The sequence below is a fragment of the Canis lupus genome, chromosome 16, assembly GCF_011100685.1.
Source record: "Canis lupus familiaris isolate Mischka breed German Shepherd chromosome 16, alternate assembly UU_Cfam_GSD_1.0, whole genome shotgun sequence".
Classification (NCBI taxonomy): Eukaryota; Metazoa; Chordata; class Mammalia; order Carnivora; family Canidae; genus Canis; species Canis lupus.
Window position 1 is genome coordinate 48,397,315 of NC_049237.1, and position 17,164 is coordinate 48,414,478.

At 47.7% G+C, this 17,164-nt stretch overlaps 1 protein-coding gene across 6 annotated transcripts in view; it reads right to left on the minus strand.

Annotated features, from left to right (window-relative positions):
• LOC119874670 (teneurin transmembrane protein 3) overlaps positions 1-17,164 on the minus strand; it is a 601,805-nt gene that overhangs the window by 11,957 nt on the left and 572,684 nt on the right. For all 6 annotated transcript variants that reach the window (XM_038560464.1, XM_038560463.1, XM_038560462.1 and 3 more), the window contains 2 exons: positions 8,675-8,850; positions 7,158-7,393 (listed from right to left, as the gene is read on the minus strand). In XM_038560464.1, coding sequence (XP_038416392.1) covers positions 7,158-7,393; positions 8,675-8,850 — 412 coding nt within the window. The remainder of the gene's footprint in view (positions 1-7,157; positions 7,394-8,674; positions 8,851-17,164) is intronic.

Sequence of the window (17,164 nt, forward strand, 5' to 3'; positions counted from 1 at the left end):
AGAAGCTGGAACCCACATTACTGTAAATTATTAATGAGTTTAAATAGAGGAAGTTACAAACACGATCACTGCTTTTGGCCCCGTGCTGAAATGTCCCAAGTTTTAGAACGCCCTTCCCTTGAATAACATCTGCTGGACTGGCAGGGACTTCAGCTGTTCACCCCCACATCTACATGGTCTATCCTGCTTAGCGTACAAACCTAGCACCGTGTTAGGGTAGTAGGGTCTCCGTGCGGCCCTGTGCCATGGCCCGAATCTCCGACCACACCTGGCTATGACTGTCTGTCATCCAGGGCACATGTAAAACCAGTATTCGTTACCACAGTGGACATGTGGCCTTGGTTAAAACTCAACTTTAAAAACGGTCTGCAGGGGGCACTTGATGGGATGAGCACTGGGTGTTATTCTATATGTTGGCAACCTGAACAATAAAAAATAAATTTATAAAAAAAAAATAAAAATAAAAATAAAAACGGTCCGCAGCGTCCTGAGGACCCCCTAGGAGAAGATCTTCCGAACCAAGACAGAAGCGTTTGGATGGTGATAGCCTGTACCTACCAAAATGTGCACTGACTACTGGACTGTTAAAAATTACATGGGAGGGATCCCTGGGTGGCGCAGCGGTTTGGCGCCTGCCTTTGGCCCAGGGCGCGATCCTGGAGACCCGGGATCGAATCCCACGTCGGGCTCCCGGTGCATGGAGCCTGCTTCTCCCTCTGCCTGTGTCTCTGCCTCTCTCTCTTTCTCTCTCTGTGACTATCATAAATTTAAAAAAAAAAAAAATTACATGGGAAAATCCTAATTTTACATGACCGTGTGTCAGCTAGCTCCAGCTAGTCAGTGATACACATATGCACACACACCACACCCACACCTGTGTGCACGCACAGACATAACACGCCTGCATATTTACATAAAACCTGGGATAAAACTAATGTGTGCGTTCTATCATGGGCATTAAACACGCCCCATGAAAAAATACTCTTTAAACTTAAACTCTCCCGGCAAGCGCTGGATGGGATTAGGAGGTCGTCCTGTCCTGGCTCCGCCGTCCAGACCCTGCAGCGGTGGAAACCACCTGTAATGTCCCGCCCCCGCCGTGCCACAGCCGAATGCAGCGTGCAAAGGCCTGTGTGCGTGTGTATGCGCTGCAGGGAGGCGCCTGGGGGCAGGAAACCCCACATCCACACCTGACGGGGTGGAGCAGCAGCAGGACTTTGAAGCCGTCTGTCCATCCGTGAAGCGCTGGCCCAGGGCCCGCAGCTCGGCCGAGGACGCGGACAGCCCGGCCCGCTGAAGGTCTGGGCTTCCGTCTTGCGCCGCGGGGAAGTCTACACGGCAGCCCCCGCCCCGGGAACCGGCTGGAGCTTCACGAGTCGAGGCTTGCAGCGCGCCCCACGCACCCTGGAAGGCAGCTGCTAGCTAATATTACGGATACACGTTTTAAAGCCTGCGGGACGATTTGATTCGATAGCAAATTAACTCCATATGCAACTGCCAACATCCAGCTCATCTTTGCACAGAATTTTTGACGCCCTAAGAAGAGGCTCTGCACAATTTCAAGGGTTTCCTACGGTTCTTGACTGTATTTCTCCGATTGTGTTTTTTTTTTTTTAAGTTTTTTTATTTATTTATGATAGTCACAGAGAGAGAGAGAGAGGCAGAGACACAGGCAGAGGGAGAAGCCGGCTCCATGCACCGGGAGCCCGACGTGGGATTCAATCCCGGGTCTCCAGGATCGCGCTCTGGGCCAAAGGCAGGCGCTAAACCGCTGCGCCACCCAGGGATCCCTCCGATCGTGTTTTAAGAGGAAACACCGACGACAGCTGTGCATGCTTAGGTGAGCCTTCTCTTCTCCTGCCGTGGGTTGTCCCAGCCTGCGCGCGGCCACGTCCGACTGCCTGGGCCGTTTCCATGGACTGTGCTGCCCACAGGGCTGCCCCATCTGTTTGCATTTTGCTTCGTATTCATTTTAATTTGTATTTCAATTCTTTATTGCTTTCCTTAACCGCCCTTTATCTCTGCAGTGCTGCCTCCGGTTAGAGCACGAGCAATCTGGATTGCAGACCCGCTACAACCGCGTGGGTATGAAAGGGAGCCGGGCGTAGGGCGGCCTGGGGCCTTCTTCCCACCGCCTGCACCCTGCCACCCTTCCTCCTCCTCTGGTTCGTGGGTACGGCTGCGCGACACCAAGGCATACAGGTGACAATCTCATGGTGTGTAGCCGCGGTGTGTGCACCACCATATGGAACGTGCCATCATATGGAAACATCTAGAAGCGCTGTGAGACCGAACATCTGGGTTCAAGTTTAAATTTTTCTTTTTATCCAGACAAATGCTGTGTGCAATGCCTTTCTTGTGTCCTCAGACCGGAGCAATGAGGAAAGAATTAGCATGTGGCTGTGTTTCCCCCCACATTCCCAAAATGAGCCAAGGTCTCAACCCTTCTTACTGTTTCCAGACACCAGTCATTGTTATTCAACATGTAAAATTTCAAAAGATACTAACAGATCTTTTGTTTCCTCTCTTCTTCCCACACACGCTCAAACTTTCCCCTTCGGGTATTACAAACAAAGTGCAGAAGTCAGGGGACATTTCCATTCTAGGACAGGATCTTACTTAACTATACCTTTAGGTAATTATGGCAACGTTTCAACCCTTTTTTCCCCCTTTTTTTGACAATCATAAAGGACCAGCATTGTTCTGTGCCCCAGTGACCTTTTAGTAGTTTTAATATAAGAAATATCAATTTAAATTGAACAGTTCATCTAAGATGAACACCCTCATATCAGATCATTACCGTACCTCTAGCTCTATAAAAATGAATCCAAATGTGTTTGGATAAGAGATCACCACGAAGTCCTCTGTGATATATAGCATTTTTTTTTTTTTTTAAGTAAGCATGGAGAATCCTCATTTTCAAAGATCATGTCCTGCCTGTGAGGAATCACAGCGTCCCTTTGATATCGGGACGCGGGGGTGAGGGTAGTTATCATCTCCCTTCTAGACAAACTAAGGCGTAAAGATGTTGAACAACGTCCTTATGTTTAAAGACATAAAGCACCATCGGATGATAGTCACGTATCCAGGATGTTGTAGAGCGAAGTGAGGAAGGGTTGGCTCGTTTACCCAGTATACTTGGCGACAACGTCATGACTCCCTTGTGTCCCCACTGGAACTTCAACTGGCTGCAGACTGTTTTGCATCTGTCTGCACGTCAGCAGGTGCTAACCACGTGGGACCATCCTGTTCAGGCCGCGCCACTCGGTGTTGAGGGAGAAACAGCACATCACACAAACGTGACTCGCAGAATAAGGTTCAAGTGTCCTATTGTACCTACATATGCCTTTAAACACACCTTTGCCTTTTGACTTTTGAGAATTTCTTTTTTGAACTCACTGACTTTTTTTTTTCCTTTAAGCATCTGAATTCTGGGCAAGTTTAGAAGATAAATCTTTCTTTTCAGAATGCCATAGCACTTTTTAGTAACTGATTAAGGCTGGTTCCAAAGTCCAGCACTGACAAAAAAAATAAATAAAAAAAACCACAAAAAAACAAAAAACCCCCCAAAAACCCAACTAGGAACATTTACCAAACATAAGAGAAAGACACGCAATTTTTATGCCTGTGTCTTTTTTTTTTTTTTTTTTTTAACTTAGCCACAAACAAGCAAGCTCTGGAGTGTCTAATCTTCATTTTGCAATGCTTTCCCACACCTCTCATGATTTCATTTGCTTGCGATTTCCGACTGTGATCTCCCTTCCCCTTAATGCGTGTTTCACAGAAAATGCTTTCCATGTTGCTAGTTTCTTATTAATGTTCCTTTTCTACCCTTTGCTTTAAAAAAAATTTTTTTTTTTAAATGACAGTATCTGGTGTTATATCAATTACAGCTACGTGATCTATTTAGAGTCAGGTTTGTTTATAGCAGTCAAACACCTGCAAGGATGTGCTATTCATGTAGCTTCTCCCTTGGAACTAGACGCAGTGAGATGATCCATATTACAAGGTTGGCTTTTCCTTATTCGTCCACTGAATAAATATTTGAGCGCCCACTCTGAGTCAGGCACCTAGCTGAATTTAGGCAAACCCCTTAAAAACGAAAAGAAGTTTCTGCTAGAAAATAAGGCAAGGGAAGAGAGGGGATGTTCTCTGTTTCAGGAAAGGCTGGGATGTCTTTTGGACAACTGAGTCCCTCGCGAGTCTTCTGTCCTTTTCCCTCTACTTCTCTTCCTTATTTTGGCAGATTCCAGGTCCAGTCCTTAAACCGGATTTTCACATCTTCACTTTCTCCCCTGAGTTTCTCCCTCTGAACCAAAGAGGAATGAAATTAGCAGTCAGAGCTGGCACATCCAATCTTATCTTGAAAGTAAGAGACCCTCCCTTGTGATCTTGGCATTGTCTGCAGGACAGCAATCACACAGATCAGCTGGAAGTCTTCCAGTGTGACTGAACAGGCCACTTTACATGGTGCGTGCTCTGAGACATCTCGCCGAGGCGTGTGGCTTCTGCTAGGTAGAAGCAACAGCACCCAAGCCTCTGTGCCCTTGGCTCCTCTTCCCCCCGAGTTAGGTAGTTGCTTCATTCTGAATCAGGCAGAGAACCAGCGACATAATACAACAGGATCTTCTCTTTTCCTTTGCCCGATTTTCTTTTATGCCTAGAAAAGCCATGTTATGAAGAGATAGAGGCCACGCTCAGACGCGGCTTGTCTCAAAGAAGAGAAGGCAGCGTGTTATGTGATCAGCTTCCGGGCAAAGCGTTTTTACTACTCTTCCCTCTTTTGCCCTGTTTTCCTAACCTGGGTGCTAAATGGCTCTTTTCTATCCACCTGCTGGGTGGGTATAAACGCCCAATGTACACGTATGTGGTAGCGATTCTCCGGGTTAGGGACTATATAATCATGCCTTTTCTTTTTTTTTTTTAAGATTTAATTTATTTATTCATGAGAGACACACAATGAGAGAGAGAAGCAGGCTTCATGCAGGGAGCCCGACGTGGGACTTGATCCCGGGTCTCCAGGATCACGCCCTGGGCTGAAGGCGGGCGCTAAACTGCTGAGCCACCCAGGCTGCCCATAATCATGCCTTTTATTTGTAAAGTACCTGCAGGTGGTATCGTTTGATGCTGTAACAGTTGTGTGCAATGGAGGCAGGGCAGGGTAAATGGTATTTATCCATCACCGGTACTCAATGTGTATAATATATACATTGTGCTCTAAAGGCGATGTCTAGACGTAGCTGATGTCTCTATTATGTCCTCACGTTATGATATTCTCTAGATAATATGACATATCCTATATGCATATCCTGATATACATAAGGAAAATGACGTTTCAGAGACGTTATGATTTTCCTGTAAGATTTACTATTAGCAAGAAGTGGAGCTAGAACTCACGGGTTTGGGATCTGCTCAGTGCTGTGGCTTCTCTGGTGGGCAGAATGAGGAGCACAAATGTGAGCAGCATCTTTGTATCTTTTGGTGAATGAAGTCTTGTGTCAGAGGATAGGTGTGATGACTGCATGTGTGTGTGTGTGTGTGTGCGTGTGCGTGCGCATGTACATCATGCCCATGGTGGGGATGGCTGGATAAGATAAAGCCTGTGAACTAGCTGCTAGTTCACCATGGCCCTAGGAAGCGGGGGTCCTGGGAAGAAGCAGTAGGTGGGGGCAGTACATGGGGGTGCAGGCCGCTGATTCCCAGGTTCAGTGGAGGGCGAGGCGGGAGCTAGAGTCTACAGGGCAACAGACCAACCCTATGAAAGGGACCTCAAACAACTCTGGAACTGGCGGCTTTCTCTCCTGTGAGTTTACCTTCAACTCTGTTGCTCTTCCCTCTAGGGTTCTCTCCCTTTTTCTCCTTACTTCTCTCTCTGAATAACCTCCTCTCCAGTGTCCCGTCCCCTAGCTCCTGCCTGCCACAGCTCCTGAGCCCAGGGCTTGGAGCTCAGGTATCCTGGCTCCCACAGTCTGGGAGATACGGGAGGTGGGAGGACACAGCACTGGTGCCAGAAGGTCCCTAACTGAGAGTCCCAAACACCTGCTTTGAAATTGAAGTGGACTCAGAATGTAATCTGTAGGTTGGCTGGATATGGGCTGTATTTGATCCACTGATCCTTTATTGCTTTATTTCTATTTCTTGGAAATAGCCAGAGACAATATGTATTACCTATTTCTTACCCTGAAGCATTGTCAAGGTAAATCACATTGGCCTCTTACAGGAATAATTTAACCATTTTTGGTGCAGGAGAAAGGACACTAATGGTATGCTCCACGTTTTTTTCTCTTCTTAATTTTAAATCCTTTTTTTTTCCCTACATGGCAAGGGGAAGTAATTTTAGGAATAGTTGTCTACATTTATCTGATGAATCAGGTTCAGTTTATAGTGGTTTGAAGGTGGTTCTGTGTAACCTGTGTTTTAGTACCTAATCTATGTTGTTTCTACCAAATAGCTGTCATAAATCACAGCTCGCTTTCTGGATATATTTGGCCCACAGGGTGAGAGGGAAGGGGAAAAAAACACCCAACAAGGTAGTGTGCAGAACATTTTGCAAAGATCAATTACACTAGCGTAATCAGAAATATCATTGCATTTCTCATAGAAACAATGTAAATCAAGAGCAAGGAGGAAGCAGTCAGGTTTTGCTATGGATGCTCTTCCAAGTGTCCAAACTATACTCCAAAAATATTGAGAATGCAAAGAAAGAATCCACCTTCCAATGGCCAGCCCATCTCTTTCCATGTACATATTTATATTCTGGGACACTTTTCAGTATTTAAGCTAACTCTTACTTATCCTCATCCCCACATTGGGAAGCCATCCGAAGTGAGCGGGTAAAAGAGAAGTGTAAGATGATCAAGCTAATGTTAGTAAAACAACAATGGACTGACATCCAGGCTATCTGGGATTGTGCGCCATGTAATTTCCTGATTTCTCAGGGAAGAGCTGGTTTTTAATCACAGATATATTGAGAAAAAGCTTTTCTCCAATAGCTGGTGTTTATTACGAATGATCTAATGGCTGGACGGTTGGCTATAACCTGAGCTGTCAGGGAAGGTGCTGCCCTGAGTTTGGCTCAGGGAGGATGAGGATGAGGAGGGGATGAGCGCCAGGCCCACCCTCAGGAACACGTCACCTACTCTCTGAATGTTGCTTACCCTAAGCTTTCGGCCGAAGACGTTGACTTTTCCTTGGGCTTGCTCTTTTCGGAATCTCCATTCTACCAAATTTTGACCGTTTTCACCAGGAAGACTCATGTTTCTTTTGGCAACTGTTGGATTAGCCGTGCCGGCCAGAACGTGTGGCTCCGTCTGGTAGTGTGAATCCAGGCCGCTGGCGTAGATGATTCTAAGGGAACCATCGTAACCAATCTGGTAGCTGTTTCTTAACTGATCTGAAAACAAGGAGCAGAAAATAGGAAACTACAAATCAGAACTAAACATTTGGTTGGTTGTGCAGTTAGAGTTGACAGACGTTTCTAAAACATTGAACTCCATATATAAGGAGATAAAGAGTACCTAAGGATGTCCTTTTAGAACAAAGCAAAAGAACTTTGATCTCTGGCATTTCGTGCTGTAACAGACTTAGCTGAATAGTGAAGGCAGGACTTCAGGAGCATATAAAATCCTTCTCCACTTTAGATTTCTTTTTCTCATTGGTCTGATGGAATAAGCGAGGGGCCAGTCTCCACAGACATGCAGTGAAAGGTTTTGCCAAGAGCGATATAAGTGCTCCCTCGGGAGGCTGGTATGTCACGGCTGTCACTGCCAGGGCCTCAGAAGACTCCCCTCCTCTACACCCATCTATCGTGTATTAAACATCTTCTGAAAAGATTCATATCTATACATTGTATACCAAAAATATAGGAAGATATTCCTCTGAAATGGACTTTTAAAAAAGTGAGCCACCTTCTATTTTGTATAGAACTCCTCCCCTTGCATTATAGGCTACTGCCTCAATTTAAAATTTTTGAATTGTATTGGACCATTTGGGTAAGAAATGAATTCAAGCAGTATCAATTTTAGATGGCTGCAGAGATTACTTGAGGGAACTGGTAAAAATAATGAGTCACAACGGTTTAATTCAGATTTAGTAATTATTCTTAGAGCTATGACCTCACAATTGTAACTTTTTACTACTGTAAACAGGCTTTTCCAAGATTATGTCAAAAAGGAACATGGCAGGAGGTTCCATCATGAATGCATCAGACATATACGCCTATAGACTGAATGAGGAAAAAAAAAGTCTAGCTATCACATAGATGGACATGCAGAATTTGGTATCGAATTTCCAGTGATCACATCACATGTGGACTGAGATGAAGGGTCGTGTGTGGATTCAGAATGTGATCGGTCTCAAATAACTGCACTTCTACGGCCATGAAGGGGACCCACTCCCCAAAGCTGCAGCAGATGACTCAGAAAGGGGTTGATGATGCAGGTGAAGAGCTGCAATGAAGTTGTTTTTGGAAGCAGGGGTCTCCATCAGGTGATCTACGATATGTAGCTATCACGAAATAAACACTAGTCACGGCACTGCTTCACCAACATCTCTAGAGGTTTGTGTTTTCACCTTCCCTTTGCTGGCTCATCTCAGAAAGCGGGGTCACCGCATTCTATGGGGGGTGCTAGTGGCATTTAAGGTTATCAGTTTAAAATTATGCTTTCATGTTTACCTTGAACCATGGTGTAGAAGGAGTCGATCGAGGAGAGATTTGAAGTGATGCTCACATCCTCTTCACGGCTGGATGACTCGATGTCCACTGTGATGGCCTTGTCCATGTCCCCGTGCAGGTTTGTGACCACCCCGGTTGGAAACGTAACATTTGTCAGACGACCTTCGCTGTCATAGCTAAATAAAGGAGGCAACGACTTGGTGTTACATGGCAAACGGCTGGTTCTCCTTACTTATAAACATAAGGGGAGGCAATATTAGCTGCAGAAATTTGGAAGGATATTTGTCTTTGTGCATGAGCCATGCAGAGTGAGGACTTCAAACGTGCTTTGAAGTAATCAAAAGCCTGTTTAACACAGAAAAACCTCACCGGCGAGAGCAAGAGTAAATAGACTAGCTCTCCACCTCAGCATATTATTCTTTGAAGTGTGACCAAAATCCGCCTGCACATCTAATTTGCTGTTTCAAAGGGAACATGTTTACTGATATTAAATTCCTTAGTATTCTCCATATTTCCTACAAAGAAGATTTAATTCGCTGTTATATCAGTTTTTAAAGTTTTACTAACTTAGGCCGTCTACGGCAGTGCCATATGAATATATACAACTTTGTAAAACAATATGCATATATACGCATCTGTATTTGCATATGTAAAAATATTCTTTTAGCATCTTGCAATGTCTTCAACAAAGTAATAAAATAAAGCCATTTAAAGAGTTTCTTATGCCTCAGTGTTGAATACTTTATAATGGTATATTGGGACTTAAATGTTGGCAGGGGTGGTGATAATCTCTCTCGTCTGGACTGACGTTGTAGAAATGGGTGAGCTCTTGAATGATGACTTGTTATGTTTACTGAAATGCGATGTCCTATTTCCTGACATTTCATGATTAGCTGCTTTTTCATTATACACTTCGTTTTTTTAAGCATAGTAAATAGAAGTGGAACATATAATTAAAATGTTAGGATATATCTTAAAAAGCTGCCCTAGAATCATAATTATGCATCACAGCTACAACGTTAGTAAAGAACTGATTTGGCGGTGACTTTTCTATTTGTGGCGGCACCAAAGAACATTTCAAAAATGACAGTGTGGTTTGAAGAGAGAACCCCCCACCCCCCGGAAATTCCAGGTGGGACACGAGGAACTTCCTTGGGACAACAGCATGTGTAAGTCTGGGCTTCAGATCGATACTAAGGCTGCTTCGTTAAGGAAAAGTCTAAACGAAATGAAGACTAGCACCATGTTTGACCTACACTAAGCCCAGATGCAGAACAGAAGAGAAACAGTCTTCTTTGGCAAGACCAAAGTTCCCAGGGGACGGGAAAAAGTGGGGAGCATCCCAATAATAGGGGTAAATATAGGACAGCAGGGAAGAACAAGTAGAAAAAAGGACTTAAATGATACTTTGCAATAAAAGAAGCCGGGTTTAGAGGGTCAAAAAGTAGCTTTGGAAACTGTGGTTAGTACTTAAGGTCATGAAGGTGGAGAAGACTCAGCAAGGATAGCACCATGGTAGAGACAGGAAGGAAGGAAGGAAGGAAGGAAGGAAGGAAGGAAGGAAGGAAGGAAGGAAGGAAGGAAGGAGAGAAATGATGTCTATTTGGGGCCCAGCGATGAGGCGATCCCATTAACTCCGAGGGGACAGTATCAGTCAGATGGAGGGCCTGATGCACCTGCTCCGCCAACGTGGCACACGGCCTAGCCGGCGGCACATGCGGGCACTCGGGGGAGAAGCAAGCGAGGACGGGGAAGCAGAGAGAAAGGAAATGCGCCGTTAAGTGCAATCATTGTTTGGACCCATAAAAGGCAGAGCTGAAATGAAAAAAGGCAGACTCGCTCCCCTCCCCACTAACCCAAATGCCCCCAGCAGATGAAGACGTCAATGAAAGAAATCCAACACGGCTCATTGCGGTCATTGCTTTTAAAAAGAAACTATTGCTCCTGAGAAAACAAACAAGGCATAGCTTATTTCTGCAGAATTATGGACAAAAATCAGCTTAAGGTTCAGTCTTCACCTGGACACAAACCTGGCATCTCTTGACATTTCTCACACGCCATGGTGCTTTGAAGAAACCCATAATGGGTATGAACGCTCCTGCATCAAAGGCAGTTCGGTGCTACATTCTCCCCCGACCCCCTCCCATTTTACAGATGGAAAAAGGGAAATACGATGCGCCCAGGTGACTCAATCAGGCTCTCCTGGCGTCCGATGACCGGGCCCTGCTGGGGCTTCCACACGCCGGACCCCAGGCCCACGATCCTTCTGCAAACCAGAGCCTGCCCGATAGTGTCGAACGACAGCTTTGGAGAGATGATGCCACCTGCAAGCGTGTCGCGGCTCCGTTCTCGCTGCTGTGACTCGCCTGCCCCTTTCTGACCCTCTTGCCTGTTTCTGCTTGCTGGCTCCATTCCATCTAAGCGGGAGCGTCACCTTTCTCCTGCACGAAGCATTTCTGCCACCTTTGCCTCCACTCTTTTGCCGGCTTCCCACCCACTCTGGGGCCTGCTGGGCAGGCGTTTGGTATCACAGGAGGCTGAGCGCAGCGCCACGGACCCTGCGAGGCCGCACACTTCAGACTCTTAACCTATCAGCCTTTGGTTCTTCGGAAAATAAAAATACAAGTAACCTTTGCAGGCAGTGCAACTCAGAGGGGCACGGGGTTAAGCCGGGATCTCAGGGGCCCCGCTTCCCAGCTGAGCCCTGGAAGTCCTGAATTGGTGCCTGCAGAGCAGTGGCTGGATGGGCAGAGGAGGGTCCATCAGCCCCGAATCGGGTGCAGGGGCCTAGGGCAGCTGCAGGAGGCAAGGGAAGGCCAGGCTCTCACTAGGCTCATGTGCTGGCGGGGCCGGAGGAGCCCAGGGGCGAGGCCACACATCAAGCGGCCTCCCAGGCTTGCCAATTCTACCCACCAGAAAAAAAAAAAAAAAGAAAAAAGATCTGGGACCCATAGAAGATTTTTTAAGATTTTATTTATTTATTCATGAGAGACACACAGAGAGAGAGAAAGAGAGACAGAGACACAGGCAGAGGGAGAAGCAGGCTCCATGGAGGGAGCCCGACATGGGACTTGATCCTGGGTCTCCAGGATCACGCCCTGGGCCGAAGGCAGCGCCAAACTGCTGCCCCCCTCATAGAAGATTTTTGTCTAAAAAAGTATTACCTTGTTATCCCCATCATTTCCTAAAAGGCCATTTAAGCAAACCAAAGGTAGAAAGGACTTAACGACCGGGCGAGAGACCATGGTTTAAAAGGAATAAAGTAAAGCTTGGTGAAAAAATTCTCCATGTCGTTTAGGTTTTCGTGTCAGTGTGGATCAGTGAAAACCCTCCCCACGGATTAGCACCTGCGTCAAGGAAACGCAAACGAGACGGAGCAGAGACATTACCATGGCCAGGGGCCTTGGAGGAAGGCAGTGAGAAACAAATCAGTAGTCAAGGGTGAGCCCTTCTTTTCTTCCACAAGGGGAGGGAGACGGCGATCGGCCGGCTGTCCTCTGCAAAGTTCTGGCCCTCCGCGCCAGCAGAGGCCCTCCCATGGAACCAGCTCAGTGGCTTTACCCAATGGTGCTCGGCCTTTTGGGGGGCGAACCGGCCCTGCCCAGCGTGTGCACCTGAGATGCCCCTTTTCTTTCATCAGCCTCTTGGACGGCCAGTGCCCCAGGCTCCAGGGAATCTGGGTGTAACATCAGCTTCGTGCTCTCCAGCCCACTCATCTGGGCTCAGCCTCAGAGCTTCAAATTCCTAACACAGCACATTCTTTTTGCTCCCAATTGACCCTCTTCACAAAGGACTCTCCCTGGCAAAGACACACTCCCTCCGGCTCTTCATGACCTTCTGCTCTTCCACTGATGGGATGCCCTGAGCTCATGTTTATCTATTTGTTCGTCTTTAATTTTGATTGCATTTCTGCCTAGACTTGCTGTTTTAGCCTGTGCGGTGTGTTTTTAAATCTCTTTTTAAGTTTCCTAAGCAGTGGGATTATCGACCAATGGCCCAGAGAGTCAGCCTCAGGCCCTGTCAGTGGAAATGCCGCACTCATCCCGACGTGAAGACGGCCTCTCCCCTCGGCGTAGACAGAGGCGCCTACCCTTCGCTTCCCTCCGGATCCCTCGGATCCCTTCCCACCACCGCCCTAACCCTAAATACTGGTCTCCTTGCCCCTCCCCGTGCTCACAGGGCCCAGCTCACCCTCCCAGACGCCACTCCTACACGGCCTGTCTGCTCGCACATCTGCAGCTCCTCAACGGAGAGAAAAACTGCCTGAGTCAGACGGTTACCATCACGATGTCAATAGACCATCGATATGGCAAATGTGCTCGAGTGGAAACACTGTGCCGTCCTCGCCAACTGCCTTTGAAACCCAGCAACAGGATCATCTGTTGTCAACAGTGTTTTCCCACAAGATGGCCTCTTTAATCAAATGTCACGTTTTAAAAATGATCTCCTGCTTCTGGGAGAAATCTGTGTGCGTGAGAGTCGGGCTTTGGAGAAGCAGGTGGAACCCAGAGGAGGGGCCGTTTGCAGGAGCGGTGGGCTGAGCGTGGGCTTCTCATCCAGCCTGACACGGAGCTGGTCTTTCTCAAAGAGGACGCAGACTTACGTATCGACTCGGACCATGTTCGAGATGCCTCTCTCCCAAACCTCTATGCTCTTCACCCAGAGAAGAGTGAAGCTGGATGTAGGTTTTATTCTGAGGTATCCGTATATACATGCATGGGCTTCTCCAGCCCAAAGTCGGCCCGCTCTGAGAAGGCGAGACAGCAGATGTCAGGTGGGCCACATTCTGGAGACCTCTGGAGGGGGCGTAAATGGTCAAGTCCGAGTTTAGACTGGCCCTGCCCTGTCTTTCCTGGGCCATCCCAGGATAGGCCTACTCTGGGGGCTGCTTAGTGAGGGCACATCCTCTGCTTTCAGGCTAGTGTCACAGTGAGGACGCCTGTGAAGGAGACTTACCCAACCTGCCTTTCTCCTCACTGTCCCCTTGATACAGAGGGAGAAGGTTCGCTTCCAAATTCTGGAAGGTTCCTTAGGTTCAAATTTTCTTCCATAGTTTAATTAGCCAGCAAACCCCACCTTTCCTCCCCCCAAAAAACTTTCCCTTAATCTCACCATCCATCATGGCAATACTTTTTTCCCCCACAATGCTAACATGGACACCCTGCCTGTCACTGCGGTGAAGTAGGACAAAAGGACTCACCCTATCATAACAAAACGCATGCACAAATCATTCCTTGAGCTCATTCCTGATGAAGGGCGTGCTCAACAGCAAGAATAGCAGAACAGAGCCTGATTTAAACTTCCAGTGGTGGGCTGACCGGGAACCCTAATAACGGGGCTGTGACCTGTAACACGAGTATCAAGAGAATTTACATCTACCCAATTCTAGAAACGAATACGAATCTGAGGTGTACGCATTTTAACAATTATCTCAAAGTCCTAATTTCTTTGAATTCAGTAGCAAGATGATGCGTCAGAAATCGGCGAAGCTCAGGTTCTGGAGAGAAAATGTAAAATGCTTCCATCATCACGGAAAGTAGAGCAATCAGCCAACTTCCAAAATCATGCGTCCACCTGGTATGGAGTTGACTGCTACCTACATAGTACCAAGAATGACAGGCAAAATGCAAAAGAAGAAGGACGCAAGAAAGTCTTAATTTACATCATTTTTGTCTCGAGTGCTAAGAGGATCGCGATGAGCAGGGGTGAGAACGGCGCCTGGGTGGGGAGGTGGCTAACACCTGTTAACATTTCTTTGCCGCCAGGTTGTCATCTGCCACAGGTCTGGCTGGTGGGGGCAAAATTCGGCCAGTGCTGTGCTCCCTTAAACCAGAAATGGCAGTAGCCTGAAGTGAGCCACTACTGTCTTGTTCTAATACCTCAGGAGACAGGTTCAGAGAAGCAGGGAACCGGCGGACCTTTCCTTCCTCACCTCTCTGGTTCAGCCCTCTCTCTGAACGCTGAACCCACGGGACCTGTTTTTCAGAGATCACACCGAAGCAAGGGACCCAGTGCCTCTTCCGCACACAGTTATGATGACCACATGATGGAGTAGTGACAGGAGGCACCACCCAGCTTTGAAGTTCATCCAAGAGACAAAGGCTTCCAAAGTCAGGACATCCCAGAATTAGCTCCCTTTGGGTTTGAAAGATTCTGGATTAGCCATTGTTAAGAGAAGAATCATATTTAAGTCATTTTTCTTAAAAACCAAACAACTGTTTGTTGACTGAAGAAGGCTGATATGTGCGGGACTCATCTGTTTAGAGACCAGGGCTTGGGCAGGTCTCGGCTTGCTAGGGAGCTGATGTCAAGCGGGAGCTGGGTGTCAAAGATGTGCCCTCATCCTCCTGGATCTGCTCACGAGGCTGGAAAGTGCTCGGAGGTCAGACCCACGCCTCTCTTTTGTCCTCCTCTTTGTGTTTTGGCCCTTGTTTTGCCCCATCCAGACTCCATCCCCCCCCCCCCCCCCCCCCCGCCCCGGGAGAGGGTGATGCCTTGCATGGTGACAGGGAGACCGTGGAGACACAGCAGCATCAAGGGACCCGTGAACTGCCGACCATTTGGGACACTGAGGCGAACGTGAAAAGACTTGGGAGGAAGAGCAACAGTAGTGGTGGATGGATCCAGAACCTGAGATGGAACGGCATTTAGACTAAATTGTCTATTCACAAGCTTTGAGAGAAAAGGAGTATCACACAGTGCAAGGAGCAAGGGGAAGCCAGGGACGGTCACACCGGGGTGGTTAAGGAGCAAACGGGGCTGGGAAAGGGGAGAGCGCCCAGGTTGGAGGCTTCCCAAGAGCCAGGGGAAGAGGATCCAGTAGCAGAAAGTGGACCCCAAAGTACTAACACAGGCACCATCTTTATTCTCAAGCTGCAGAAAATTCAGCCTGTAAATCCACATTTCACTCCCTCCTTACTACACCTTCTACCTTCCTTTCCTGTGTGATTTCCATTTTTTAAAAAAAGATTTTATTTATTCACGCATGAGAGATACACAGAAAGGCAGAGACACAGGCAGAGGGAGAAGCAGGCTCCATGCAGGGACCTGATGCGAGACTCGATCCTGGGACCGCGGGATCACGCCCTGAGCCCAAGGCAGATGCTCAACCCTTGAGCCACCCGGGAGCCCCAGTTCCTTTTCTACTGGTGGGCCTGCCTCCTCTCCTGGGCCTTCAGCGCCCAGCCGAGTTCGGGCCTTCCTCTCTGAACCCCATCTGCTGTCTCCTGCTGCCCACCCTCCCGTTTTCAGCCTCTCCTTTCCTCCATAAAGCCATCCTCGCATTGTCACCACACTGATCACACTGCTTCCCGGCTGAAGTCCTTTGCGAAGCCCTGTCTGTCCAGGATGGGAGCCCACCACACTGGTCAACACAAGCCCTGCCACCTCCCTCGGTCCCCTCCTCCTCCTTCCCCACACATGTGCTATGCTCCGGCCGTATGGTCTCTCCAAAAGCTGTCCTCCTGCCTCCTGAGGGCATGCTTTCTTTGGCCTAGAACACTCTAGACGTGAGCAACTGAGCAAGAAGAGTCTTGCTAGCCTTCATTCATAATCCTTAAGACTAAGCTTCAAAATTACCCACCCTGGGAAGAGTTTCTGGCCTCAAGGAGATGGTCCTTGTCCCTGTTCTCACAGCGTGTCGGGGCCTCTATCTCTGCGCTCACTCATCATCCTTCCCATCCCCTGCGTCTCTGTCTTGCTCCTGGGCTTCCTGCCAACTTGCCCGTCCACTCTGCACTCCGGCGTCGAGCACCAGCACCTGGCACACGACCCGTCCTCGTTGAATGAACAGCGAGCGGGTGAGTAAAGGAATGCCAGGGAGTCACTGGGAAAATGGGAAGTGCTTGACGTCCAAAGGGCAAGCACAAAATTCCCAGCTTACTGATGCCTAGGAGGTTTGAAATGAATTAATAATTTGCTAATCAGCATGCCTTTGCGATGTCACATGGGAAGACTTTCATTTTCTTTAAAGACTTTCACTTTCTTTTAGGTGCCACAGCCACTTTGGGAAAAAAGCGCCTCCCTTGGGGCTGGCGTTGCCTGGACCAGTCCCAAGTGGGACTGACTAACCATACCTGTGGGCCCCCCCTCCGTGTTGAGGAGGATGGAGTACACTTCACAAATCAAGTTAAAAGAGCAGAACTCTTCATTAAATTAATAAGCCGTGAGATAATCTTGAATTGCATATGCACATACAGGTATGTGCACGGAGGTGAGCTTCAAGGCGTTACCTTTCTCCCTGGCTCTAAATGACAAATAATCACTGTATATAAACTCATTCCTCCTGGTCTTAAGGGTCTACAACTCCGTCATCCTGGCTATGTCCTGGTTCACGCAGGACTTCTGTGATGCTTTCGGATTCTCAGTCATTTTGTTCTTGGGCCTTAGAACACTCTTGCAATTTTTCTTTTGTTACTTTGACTCTAATGGTCCATTTAAAAAACCTCATCTGTGAGTAAAGAACTTTCTTCCAATCCCTCAGGGCAGCCT